At 35.6% G+C, this 14,266-nt stretch overlaps 1 protein-coding gene across 21 annotated transcripts in view; it reads right to left on the reverse strand.

Moving 5' to 3' along the window:
- Positions 1-14,266, reverse strand: part of KYNU (kynureninase) — a 132,041-nt gene that overhangs the window by 57,947 nt on the left and 59,828 nt on the right. For 20 of the 21 annotated variants that reach the window (XR_014829214.1, XR_014829215.1, XR_014829211.1 and 17 more), the window contains one exon: positions 13,746-13,892. Coding sequence is in view for 6 of the 21 variants with exons in the window: in XM_021075834.2 (XP_020931493.2) it covers positions 13,746-13,892 (147 nt within the window). In the remaining 15 variants the exon portion in view is untranslated. Of the gene's footprint in view, positions 1-7,963; positions 10,519-12,171; positions 13,893-14,266 lie in introns of those variants that run through there. The other variant, XR_014829222.1, reaches the window with a different exon arrangement.

The following is a 14,266-nucleotide window of genomic DNA, read 5'->3' on the forward strand; positions in this document are numbered from 1 at the left end:
GAGTGTTCCCAAGAGCTGTGCTTTCAATGTCCTTCCCTCACAACAAGCCACATTCAGCCCTGTTTTCCCAGGATGTCCTCCAAGAACTGCAGTCAGGTTTGACCCAGATTCCTATGGAGACCACACTCTGCCCTAGGACCCAGTGCACGTTAAATTCTGTGTGCACCTTTTAACAATGGGGTCTCTGTTTCCCCTGGTCCTGTGGAGCTCCTGTGCACAAGCCCCACTGGCCTTCAATGCCAGATGCTCCAGGGGCTCTTTCTCCCTGTGCCAGGTCCCTGCACATGAGGGTTTGATGTGGGGCTCAGAGCACTCACTCCTGTAGGTGAATCTCTGTGAACCAGTTAGTTTCCAGTCTGTGGGGCTTCCCACATGGGAGGTAAGTGGTTGTTTATATCATGAAATCGCCCCTCCTACCTCTTGATGTGGCCTCCTCTTTTTCTTCTGGAGTAGGATATCTTTTTTAAGGTTTCTGGTCCATTTGGGTGGAGATTGCTCAGCCTTTAGTTGTGAATTTTGTTGTTTTTAGGAGATAAGTTGAGCTCCAGTCCTTATATTCTGCCATCTTAATCTCTTCCATCTAGACGAGCTCCCAAAATACTTATTTTAAAATGCAAGTGTACACAGAAGAATGATATCACAAATAACTTTTACTGTACATAAGTTGAGTAAGAAAGTTACTCCATTGCCCCAAGAGCCAGTGGTTGATGATATTTACACAAAAATGTGTATACAAAGAAGATGGTACATCCTGAAAAGTTAACATTTTTTTCTTTGCTTTTCATATGGACTGTTGCTAGGGATTTCAGGAGCCATGACTAATTTGGGGTTTCCAGAGATCTTAATTTTAAAGAAAGATATCCAATAAAGAAGAGTTTTGAATCAAGAAAGAATCTTGCATGAGAAAACCTTTATATAGATATTGAGGAATTAATTAAGTATTTTTAACTTGAAATCAAAATGAAATCAGAATGAATGCTTACACTTGGTGACCTAAAAACTCTAGTTTGGATTCATAGGTAAGTGAAAAAATGAAAACAGAATCCATTCTGAAACATTCATTTATTTGTCAACCTGTGTAAGTTAGAGTAGTAGAGTTTTAGGATTATATTACACAGTAATATTAAGCCACACTTTCATATTTTCAGAAAGTGTGGTAGCTTATAGTTATAGTTACCCAAAAGAATATGTGAAAGAAGTATCCTGTTGGAAAAGTAAATTGATGGGGTAGAATGTTTGGAAGAAGAGAGTGGATATGGGCAAGTTAAGGAGCTTGTCCTTGGATGGAAACTCTGGAGGCCTGAATGGAGGTTGTATAACTCTACTGAGGTGCTGAAAAATGGCCAGTCTGTTTTATTTTTGAGGCCTTTCTGGGCTCTATTTATGTCACAGTAAAGTGATCCTTTACATTTTTTGGAAATTAATATGTAACTCAAGGTGCTCTTTGTTTAAGTTCCAGAACTGTTTTAGCTCTGTGATTTTACATGGCTGGCCAGGTAGCCATGGGGAACACTGGTAACAAGAATCTGGAATAATAGCTGTGTCCCCTAGTTCTATGAATAGATGTCTAGAGGAAAATGATAGCTTCTGAACTTGAGTGAGAATGCATCTCCTACACTGTCTGACTTCCTCTTGAGTCAATTGACAGTATGTAGTTTTGACCGAGTCTTAAGGTAAAGTGAATTAGAGCATGCATAACTCTGCTTTTTGTGATATTAGACTGAATTGATTTTCTAAGACATTTTCATGGATTTGTTTTTACCTTTGTCAGGCACTATCATAGTCTAAAGCAAATCCCATTTATATGTCTTTATGCTTCATACAAGGGTTTTTTTCCTTAACCGATACCCCCTCCCTTGCTTCCCCCTCCCTCTCTCCCTCTCTCCCCCACCCCAAACTCTTTCTCTCTCTTAAATCCCAGAGCTTGGCATTTAAGTAAGGGTCAGTATATCTATGAAACAAGGTTGTTAGGGTTGTTGGGAAGATTGGAAATTCCTCATGCCAGGATCCTGATGCACAGTAGGCCAACAGCACCATCTAGTATTATTCACATTTGTGCAAAGCACTATTTGCAGAAACTATATTCTTCTTTTATCCTGTTTTTTTAAAAGTAGATATTGATGAGAATGGCACATCCAGAAATGAGAAATAGAAGGTGAAGAGCACTGAGAACATTTTGCTAATGAAATTTAAGGGGGTGGGGAGTGTCAGTTAAGAAGGTTTGAGACAGGGATAAGTGCTAACAGCTACAGGAAGCAAAAGAGTAAAGGATTTGAGAGAAAGGAAGGGAAAAAAGATCTTGCCACCCTAAAGCGTTGTGTAATTTGCAGGTAAAAATGTCTAGCTATCTAATAGATTGTGCTTTCAAGACAAAATTTCACCTATTTATTTTACCAGAAAAAAAAAAAGTGACTGTCTCCTCTATTTATTATCAGAAGTAAGTGCAAAACCAAAGAGGAGAAATAAAGCAAATTGACTAATACTGTTCTCTTCTGGAGTCTCCAGCTGGCAAGTATCTTACACAAAATATAGTTTGTTTGATTTATTTCAGATACTCAAAATGGGAAAAATGGCTCCAGGTAATTTTTCAAGCTTATTTTAGTTCATTTAATATTTAATAACTTAATGGAGTAGTCTGTGTGCCCTAAGTATGTCAAAAAGTAGAATTGAAATTTGAAAAGGAACTCAAATTTTACAAGTTTTTTTTATTTTTAGAGTAATTAACTATTATAAGTAATTCTTCAGATTTTTCTGATTCTAATTAAATGGGAGAACAGTTGTGTTTTTATATAATATATGATCCATAAAATCAGCCTAATCCATTCTTGCTTATGAATCCTTATCCATTCACTGACCAAGCAACTATGCATTTAAAGTTAAGTGACTGTTTTTGTAAAGCACTGGCATGAGCCTGTGAAGTCTGTAGGCTCCACCCTTAATCAGTCATTAATACTCTACCAACATGAGCTTTCTAAATTTTAGGGTTAAGATAGGCATAGAAATAATTACAAAATGGTGCACAAAGGGGCTAAGAATACATTTTACATCATGCTATGGAAATACAATGGAAGATAGATTCAGCCTGACACAGAAGAGGAAGAAATTTTTATGACAAATGTCAAGAATTGTGCCCTCATGTTTCTGCAGGAGTTAATCAAGAAATATGAGTTAAGCCTATAAGAAATACTCTACTCTTTTTTGTAAGAATGCTGCAATGTAAGTATAAATATATACATCGGCTGTCTCTCTGCTTCAGTGCCGAGGTTGGTAGGTCGAAGTGAGTGTTGTGTTGAAGAGCTCAAGTCCCATCTAATGGGCAGCATTGTGACTCAGCCTTGGCACTTGTCATCCAGCAGGAAAGATAGCCTCGTGTTGCCAAACATAATTTTTCAGAAGATATTTGAAACTAAGACTTTTTATATGAAATATATTGATCTGTTATTATTGGCTTGTGATTGAAAATTTTTATATATACCATGTTTGCATATACAAAGAGGAGCAAACAAAACAAATCTCTAGAATAGGTTATAACCTGTGAAGCAAGTACTGTTTGAGCTGGGGTGGAGGAACAGAATCTGCACATGTAGGAATTCTAGGAGATAGGAAAGCTAATAAAGGCAGGGAGACAGAAAGTATGACATCTGGACAGAGAACATGTGAAATGTTTGGTTTAGTTTAAATGTAAGTATGTGTTAGAGTTCCCTTTGTAGTTCAGCAGATTGAGGACCTGATGTTGTTTCTGTGAGGATGGGGGTTCGATCCCTGGCCTTGCTTTAAGGATCCAGTGTTGCAACAAAGGTGCACCCTAGGTCACAGACGCCACTCTGATGCAGTGTTGCCATGGCTGTGGTGTAGGCCATGACTGCAGTTCCAATTCATCCCCTAGCCCGGGAACTTCCATATGCCCCTCATGCATCCATAAAGAGAAAATATATTTTTTTAAATAAATAGAAGTATGTGAAGGAGAGCAGAGGAAGATGCTACATTGATTATTTAGGTATATACACAATCAAGTTGTTGAATTCAGCACTTAGATGCCTGCACCCCTGGATCTAGGCAGTTTGCTCCACCTAATTTATACAGCCATTAACTTTTTTTTTCTGGCCATAATTGCAGCATATGGAAGTTCCTGGGCTAGAGGTCAAATTGGAGCTGCAGCTGCAGGCCTGTGCCACCATAGCAAGGCTGCATCTGCAAGCTATGCCACAGCTTAGGGCAATGTTGGATCCTACCCCACTGAGCAAGGACAGGGACGGAACCCACAACCTCACAAAGATTACATCAGCTGCTAACCTGCTGAGCTACAAGAACTACATATATGCACGGTCTTAAAGGATTAGAGTGGTTTGGACTCTGTTCCACAAATGTTAGAAGAGTGATGGTCATCATGCGGGAGAAACATGAGGCAAGGGATCATACAGGAGATCGATGGAGAAACATGAGGCAAGGGATCATACAGGAGATCGATGGAGAAACATGAGGCAAGGGATCATACAGGAGATTGATGGGCCTAATCACAACCTTCCCCAAAATGGGCAGTCACCCTTTGTAGGAGTGGTGAGTTTTAATCTTTACTTATCTATTTTAATCTATCTATCCTGTTATAAAGTGTATTTAAAGCAATTATTCAATTTATCTTATCACATGGTGATGATACCTTTATCTTTGGGGACCCCATTTAGATGGGAAGTTAAAGTATACTTTTCTATAAGATATTTTTCTATTGATTACTACCTCAGTCCAAATGGTCATTCTTGCAACCAGGTTTGATTATATTTTTAAATTTACTTCCATACTGAACTTAATAACATTGTAAAAAAGCTTATAGGATAATTTTTGAATACATCACTCTTAAATTTCTTCCCTTAAATCTAGTTTTTACAGACAATGTGAAAGTTATCTTCTTTGTTCACCACCTTACTTAATAAGATAGATTATTTGCTAGGAAAATGAACATTGTCTCTTAAACTCAACTAAACTTTGGTATCCCCAATCTTGTTTGCATAAATAATGTAACCAATTAAAGAAGCGGATCTTGAAGAAGAACACTGAGAGAAAGCTCTCGCATTTTATTTGTTTTTTTTTTTTTCTTTTCTGCTCAAAGATATTTTGAAATTACACTTTGTCACGAGACACAAACTTCCCTTTCCATTCTTATGGTGGTTGGTGAATAAATTAAAAATGGTGTGAACATTTCATGTAGGAATACTTTCATTTTTCAGTTTAACAAACACTTTAATCAGCCTTCCTTTGTTCCTTTGGCTGGTGAAGTGACATGAAAGGTAGAATACTGGATAAAACAGCATGGTTCGCAGACAACCTAAGTATTTTATAAAATGCATATCATCTAAAAAACCCTAAGTGTAATATTTCATTTAGGGGACCCTGGGTTTGGATGAGGATAGATCAGGAGAAATAATTATCCGCCGTGGCAGTGAAGAGAGTGGTTGCCAAAGCAACAATCCTGATTGACAACCAGGACACTTGCTTTACTCAAATCTCTAATCCTAAAACATCTTGAGTGCAAATTTCTCTTCTATGGAGAATTAAAAAAAATCTTTCTCACATGGCCCATTTAATGAAAAGCTTAAATTAAATAAAACATCTGATAAAAACTTAGAGACAGCTCAAATTTTTTAGATTCTTGAGCACTGATCCTCAACAACATATTTTGACTTATTGACTATAGGCTTCTATTTGGATAAACTGCAAATAGTTTATATTTCTAAAAAGAGCAATCTTTCATTATTCCCAGAGTAAAAGACATTTAGTTAATGGGACATTCCATCTAAAGTTTAGGTCATTTTTCTTTCTCTGCCTGTCTCTGTCTCAGTTTATCTATCTTATCTATCTATATCTAATCTATCTCAGTCTCTCTCTCTATAGATAGGTAGATAGAGAGATTTTAAAATTTGCATATATATAAATTTTAAATCTTTGGATTCAGCAGCTAGAACCCAATCTGGGTGAAACACCAAGGGTTTCTGTATAGAGTCATTATTTTTGATGCCCATACAAAATCTGCCTTTATTATCATTAAGATAATGAGGTTAAATAAGAACAATCTCTTAAGAGATCAAAAAAATTTTCATATAGTATGACATGTGTGTTCTCTGGTATCTTTTGAACTGTATCATGATAGAGAGTATTAAAATTCTTGCATAGACACTGCAATTGACTTTACTTTTGCTCACTCATCTTTTTCCTATGCATTCCTGTAGGTAAGGACTATCTTTTTAAAACTAAAACAAATCTCAGTTCTTTGACTGCCTAAAAGCTTTCAGTGGCTCCCCATGTCCTTAAAAAGAAGCTTAAGATGTATAATATAGCTTAGTGGCCCCTTTTTTACCCAACCTCTGTCTGTTTTATAGACTCATTTCTTGTAATACCTTTTCTAACTATCAAATTATTCAGTCTTTTCTTCAATCAAATTATATTGAAATATTTACTTCCTTGCAATTCTACCATTTCTGTAAACTGTCTAGAATGGCCCCGCCATACTGCCTACCCTCCAGAGAGGATTTTACCTAGTTAACTCCTACTCATAATTGTAGAATTGGCTCAGATCTCATCTTCTCTAAGAAAGTCAGTCTGATATTCCAGACTAAATTAGGTGCTCCTATTTAAAATTCTATTATTATAATTTACTACTCAAATATTTACTGATAGAAAGGATGAATAAAACATTCAAATGCATGTCGCTCTGCTACAGAGAATATAGAGATAAGATTCTTCTTATGCACTAATGATAAGATCCTGTTGGGTGAACTGGCACTGACTAGCTATCTTCCCTATGATTTCTAGTAAAGATTACTTAATAGTGAATATTTCAATATTAAAACTTTTCAGGGATGGTTAATTTTTATGCATAAATAATTCATACAACATGCCAGCTTATATTATAGTTATATACAAAAGTGTTTGGTGCTAATTTTTCCTAGCTGATTCATCGCTCAAATCCTGACCTCTCATGCCAAGAATTATTGATATTATTCTATTATAGTAGTCCATGAAAGTTGACTCACAGTCTTCAGTACTAGAAACATCTCAGCCAAGTTTTCTGTTGAATTTTGAGGCTTGATAAATCATTTGCTTCCTATAAGAGTCTTGAAGAATATATATTTATGTATGGCTCTGTCTCTGTGCTATACAGCAGAAATGGACACAACACTGTAAAGCAACTATACTTTAAAGAAAATGAAATTTAAAAAATTGTTTTTAACAATACTTTAAACCTTCTCAAGATAAATTAATAGATTAGTGAAGTGACCATTTATCTATGAGTATTATTTAGATACTTTGGTTTTTATTAAATGATGTTGAAACTTAAATATCCTTCTTTGTTATAATGATGTGTTTATTCATATTTCTGCTTTTGTATTATTCCAGATCTGAATTAATTCATTTTTTATTCAATGCAGTCTATAGTTATGATTATTTTTTATTAATCATTAAGGCAGCTTTTAATTGGTGTATGTAGTCAGTAGAGAGCGCCACATGGCAAGATAGAAGCTGATAAAGCGAAGCACAGGTTTGCAAGATGTAGTCTTTTCAGCTGTCATTTGCATTTCAGTTTTCAGTGGGCTATAAGAAAAGTAACATACCAGCATCTATATAAGGTAAAGTAGTGTAAACTATGTGATAAATAATGGAATAAACCATTCATTCATTCTAAATCTGTTTATATTTGGCAACATTGTGTGCCATGTACCACAAGTTCCAGAGTGCCGCAGGCTGCTGTACATGGCATAGGAGCAGGAGGGTGGAATACAGTTGGCACTGAGTTTTTTTATGGATAAGATTTTATTAGTTCACTACCCATACTTTTAAAATTTCAGCCTAGTCTGTTGAGCCCTAACCACAGTGCTAAGATTATTGTTTTCTTTTATAATCTAGTGTAAAAGTGTCCAGTAAGAGTCTTTGGTTTAAGGTTCTGAATATTTCACTTTCTAAGGATTCATTATTTCTTTTTTTTGTAGGTCGGATATGCTAATGTGATTTTTCTTATATCTATAATGTTTACTGATTACTTACACTGCACTAAATAACTGCTAAGTATTTTAGAAATATACCTTGTTTGTATCTCCTTAAAAAAGCCCATGCATTAACAGTATTACCTTCCCCATTTGTTAAGCAGAGAAATAAATTCACATTGGTAAATGAATTAAGCCATTAAAGTATGCTAGAAACTAATGAAAAGACATAGGTTCAAGGCCTGATCTGTCTCTGTCTCCACCATCTAAACATTTTATCAGTGCATAAGTACACTACATTTCAGAATAAATGTCCTACTCCCTCAGCAACAAATAATACCTGAATTCCAGGTGTGGCAAGACTAAAAGCTCTGCTTCTCAAGCATACAAATACACTTCATTTCCCAGAAATGACCATGTATTAGTCAACGGAATATGCGTGGAAATGAATTTTTCCATTGTTAAGCTAATGCTTTTAAGATGTTAGTATGCCCCTTTATATCCCTTTATCCCATTCCTTAAGGTGAACAGTGACAGAAGCTCTTGGATATGAAAGCCATAGGATTCAACCTGAACCACTGGGAACCTGAGTCACTGCATTGGATTAAGCTAATTCTTGGCTGCTGCATGAGCAAGAAATAAACATTTATCACAGTGAAAGCATTTATGGCTCCATTTAATTGTTAGCAAGACTTAGTCCACCCTCTACACCAAGAATTTCCATTTAAAATAATTTCTGTTTGTTACCTATTCTTATCATAATCCAAGTTGAGGAATTATAATTTGTGGGGAGTCTATTCCATTTCACCAGATGATTCAGATTTTCTCTTCTTTTCTCTCTCTTTAAATTTCATTATGTTGCCTGACCAATTCTCCATGAATTATTTTTAAATGTTTTGTGAAATGAGGTAAAAGAGAAAATAGAGGAAAGAAAAAATAAAGAAAGGAAAGGATAAGGGAGGAAAAGAAGAAGAAAAAAAAAAAAAAGAATGAAAGAGGAGGAGAGGAGGAGTTCCTGTCATAGCTCAGTGGTTAACAAACCTGACCAGCACCCATGAGTATGCGGGTTTGATCCCTGGCCTCACTCAGTGAGTAAGGATCTGGTGTTGCCATGAGCTGTGGTGTAGGTCACAGATGCATCTCAGATCTGGTGTTGCTGTGGCTCTGGCATAGGATGTCAGATTTAGCTCCAATTAGACCCTTAGCCTGGGAACCTATATATGCCGTGGGTGCAGCCCTAAAAAAAAAGAGTGTAAATAAATAAATAAATAAATAAATTCCTAATTTTTGATGACTTTTTCTCTGGGATTTCTTGCAGCTGAAAACCTTCATAATTGCTTCAGAAATACTAAAAGAAAGACTAATCTTAGAGGGCAGAATTAAGAAGTGATTGGTTGAATAAGTAAAGAACAGGAAAGTGTCAGAGTTGAGTCTGAAGGTCTATAAGGCTGGTGGAGTGAAACAGTAGGGATATTTTTTAGGGATAGAAGTCCGGCGCCTACTTATAGCAAGGTGCATATAGGACTTCCAGATGTAATAGGCAGATGGTCATAAATAACAATTTTCAAATATGGGAGTAGCCTGAAGTTTTCACTTGGCAGTGAGAGTTGAATTGTGGCAATGGTTAAAATCTCTAGGGGTAATAATTACAAAGACAATGGAGAACATTGAGTGAGTGTAGATAAGGAGAAATTATTGTTGGAAATAAGTAACAGAATATGAAAAACATATAAATATGGAAGTAAGGCAGAGCTCCAAGATTGGGTTGGCCAATAATATAAAGTCAAGTAGATGACTTCAAAGGCAAAATATGAAAATGTGTCTTCAAACTGACAAGGTTTCACATGCTGCTCTTTCCTTATAATATGGTTCTCTAACCTGACCTTATGCTTATTTTTCCTTGGCCTCTTCCACATTTCACCATCCCAGGCTTTCTCATTAAGAGAAGCCTCAGCATTCTCTAAATTCATTATGTAAATCAAAGCCACACTACCAATTTTTCTTATATTAAATATTTTCCCTTTAGATGATCACTGGAAATCTTATATCTCCTATTTCTATCAAAGTTAATTTCTATACCACTTAAAATCAAAAGACAGACAACCAAATACAAAATTGGGCAAGACACTTGAACAAGCATTTCATAGAGATACTTAGACAGCTAGTACAGATTTGAAAGATCCTCAGCCCCATCAATAGTCGGGGAAGTGCATATTAAAACTACAATGCATCATTGTTACAAACTAATCAGATTTGCTATTGGTGAGAATGTAGAGCAGCAGAAACTCTCATATATGCTAGTGGGTGTATATGAGATTGATACAAACGTTTGTTTTTTGGGGTTTTTTTTGTTTTGTTTTTTTAGGGCCACACCCCATGGCATATGGAGATTGCTAGGCTAGGGGTCTAATCAGAGCTGTTTCTGCTGGCCTATGCCACAGCCACAGCATCTAGCGATCCAAGCTACATCTGCGACCTACACCACAGCTCACGACAATGCCAGATCCTTAACCCACTGAGCGAGGCCAGGGATCAAACTCACAACCTCATGGTTTCTAGTCGGATTTGTTTCTGCTGCGCCATGATGGGAACTCCAATACAAACCTTTGGAAAGTTGGCATTATTGATTAGGATTTAATATATACTTACTTTATGTTTCAAGAACTCCAATTCTAAGTGTACACTTAACAGAAATGGATATGAACGCATAACCAAAGACATTTGTAAGAATACTCAGAGTAGGGAGTTCCTGTCATGGCTCAGCAGAAACGAATCTGACTAGCATCCATGAGTATGCAGGTTTGATCCCTGGCTTTGCTCAGTGGGTTAAGGATCCGACATTGCTGTGAGCTGTGACTTCGGTTGCAGACTCGGCTCAGATCCCGTGTTGTTGTGGCTGTGGTGTAGGCCAGCAGCTACAGCTCTGATGTGACCCCCTAACCTGGGAACTTGCATATGCTGCAGGTGCAGCCCTCAAAAAAAAAAAAAAAAAACACCCCACCCCCCAAAAAAGAATAGAATGTATTGTATCAGTTCTTAAATGGAAATGAAACGTAAATATCTATTCTGATTAGGTTGGATTAAATATCAATTTATCTCATACACTGTAATAATATACTGAAATGAAAAGAAAAACAGGTAAAACTACTTCTACATACAACATGGGTGAACTTCACAAATATAATAATGAGCAAATAAGTGAAACACAAAAGATCGTATGTTAAACCATTTAAATAAAGTTCAAAGATGAACTAAGATAAAATTAAATATATGGTTAGAAGTCAGGAGAGTGATACTTTGGAGGGGAGGTAACAGTCAGTATTTGGGAGAAGGTACCCTGGAGGACTTTGAGTGTTATAAATGCTCAAGAAGTTTCTTGGTGTGGGTGATGGTTATAAGGGTTCAGTATAACACATCAAGTCACTTATGACTTGTGGTCTTACTGGTATACATGTATTTCTTTAATTAATATATTTCTCAAACTTCCTATCCTTCCCTTTTATATGTGTTTGTAGTTTCTATTCAAAATCTTCAAAAGTAGTTTCTACTTTCAAAAAAGTTTCTACTTCAAAGTCAATCTTGTTGACTTTTCTTAATCCATCATTTTTGGTTCCAACCATACCTGTGGAAATTTTCCTTTTTTTTAATCTAACTTAACCATTTCTAACAGCGACTCTTTTAGAGCTTTTCCCCACTTCAAATTTCCCGACTCTTTCTTGATTGACACCTTTAATTTTCTCTTTGCCTCACTCTTCAGCTTTATCTTCATAGACCATACAAGAGAGCTAAAATTTTGAAGAATTTTTCTAAATCTTCCTTGAGAACAGGAGGATTATATAGCAAGACTATAAATGTTTATTAAATAATTTTGATAACAGATAAACTGAAGTTCACTAGATCACCATTTCACTTCCATAGTATCCATCACTTCTGTGCAGTTACATTTATATGGAACTGCTCATTCCTATCTTCCTTCTTTGACTGAAAGCTCAATAAGAGTTTAACATGATATGCATATATATATATATATATATATATATATATGTTGTCTTTTTGCCATTTCTTGGGCCGCTCCCACGGCATATGGAGGTTCCCAGGTTAAGGGTCAAATCCGAGCTGTAGCTGCCAGCCTACACCAGAGCCACAGCAACGCAGGATCGTTAACCCACTGAGCAAGGGCAGGGATCAAACCCACAACCTCATGGTTCCTAGTCAGATTCGTCAACCACTGTGCCACGACGGGAACTCCTGCTTACTATATTTTTAAGTGAAAGGAAGCCTGCAAAATATTGAAAGAATGGTTTCAGCAGCCAAAGTAGTTAAGAATTAGAATTAATGTAATATCTAAGTAAATAAATTTATTTTGCTTTTTAATGGGAAATGGAAGAAAATTTATATTTTGGCCACTTTCTATAACTTCATATTTGTTGAGGACAGTAGAAGTGAGAAGGAACCACCATTTAACAGTAGAGTGTGTATCATCCAGTAGTTATTTTATATTCTTCGTTTTCAGCACTGCATTTTTGAAGTGGGTCTTGTCATCTCAATAACACTTTTGAAAACAGAGACTCAGAAAAGTCAAGTAAGTAACTTGCTGAAGATCGTGTAAAAATTAAATGACCTACCCAAGATTCAAACCTTTTGGCTGATTCCAAAACCCATGATCTTTCTTCTCTATCTTCCTTATTTCAATGAAGGTTAATAACACATGCTTATATGTATTAAGGCTATCAGGGCCTTCAGATTACTTGTGTAGCATTTTAAAATATGACATTCTATTGGCTCCCCTTTACTTTGGTGCTTAACATTTAATATCTAAATTAAAAAGGCATTATCTTTCTATCTTTTATAAAGCACCATTTTCACAGTTATCCATCAAACCAGTTGGAAGTCGTGGTTGGAAATTCCTAGAGACTGCTGATAATGGTGCTAAATTTCTTTTCATTAGTTCCAGTCATTAGCTTCAATAACTGAATATATTAACTAGATCTCACACATATATTAATCCTGTAACTTAGTAATATTAAGAATATAATTCAGTTGTAACCTTTTGAAATACATGACTTGATTGCTGAATCAAAATTGTTATTTAAAGATTTTAAATACACATTGTAACTACTGAATTTTGTTTCTCTGATTTCCTTTTTTCTGGCAACCAAATACTAACACCACTTTTTACAAGTATATATATATATAAAGTGACTTTTTCAAAATAGTAAACTATGTAAGTTTTGTTTAGTACTATTTAGGGAAAATTGCTCACTACAGGCAGTATAGTGATTCTCGGTTGGAGGGGGGGCCCTTTCTTGAATTAAACTGGATAAAGCTCCATTTACGTTAAACTTCTATTCTGTATTGCCCTTCTTCAGGTACATGTGGTTAGTGATCATGAGTTACATTTTGAATGAGCTGTAGTATGACAAAATACCAGAGTTGTATGTATGTAGTTTACCATCCCCAGTATTGTCTGCTTCCTGCTGACCAAGCAGCTCTGTACCAATGACACCCACCTATAAGAAGCTCACTGGTTCTGCTAATTAGCAATAAACATTGGAATATCAGATGTTAATAAAAGAGGTAAGACCACATATTTGACAAAGTTTACATAGAGATGCCTAAAGCAATAGCTATATACATAAATATATATTATCTTTTTTTAAAACTCATCTTTAAAGTAATTTTACACAAAGATATTTTACTAGAAGTGCAATTGAATATTCTTCAGTAGAGTGATGTTCTAGACAAGGGAGGATGGAGGGAATATGTGCATACCTTTGCTTGTCCAGCTTTTGTGATGGCAGGTATATTAAAGAGCTGTCCAGTATAAAAATGCACCCCACTGAACAGGATCACGGCAATTGAGTCACCTTCATTCTCAATTACTTCAATGATATCCTCCATTCTCAATGTTTCTTCCCCCTAACATCAAGTTAGGCACAAGTTACATCACATCCACAAGAGCAAATTTGTTCTTTTATATTTCCCAATGTAAAAATCACTGTGAGAACTTATAATAAATATCAAAGGAAAAAAGAAAAAGTAAAGGAAAATTTTTTTAGATTAATAATCTTCAAAAATCTGACAAGAGAGAAGAATTTAAACATGTTTTTTGTTATTAAGAAATGATAATAAACTAGTAAAGGGGGCTTATAAAGTGTAAATCTTTGCAAAACCCTATTGCTTGACTTTATTCTTCAGTTTTTCAATTAACCGTTACTATTTACATAATTACAAATCATTTCCTTCTTATTTTTTTTTTTTTTTTTTTTTTTTGCCATTTCTTGGGCTGCTAT

This window comes from Sus scrofa, chromosome 15, assembly GCF_054392235.1.
Source record: "Sus scrofa isolate SSC_HxYL_T2T_F1_AM1 chromosome 15, Sscrofa_HxYL_maternal_Yorkshire_Landrace_v2.0, whole genome shotgun sequence".
NCBI lineage: Eukaryota > Metazoa > Chordata > Mammalia > Artiodactyla > Suidae > Sus > Sus scrofa.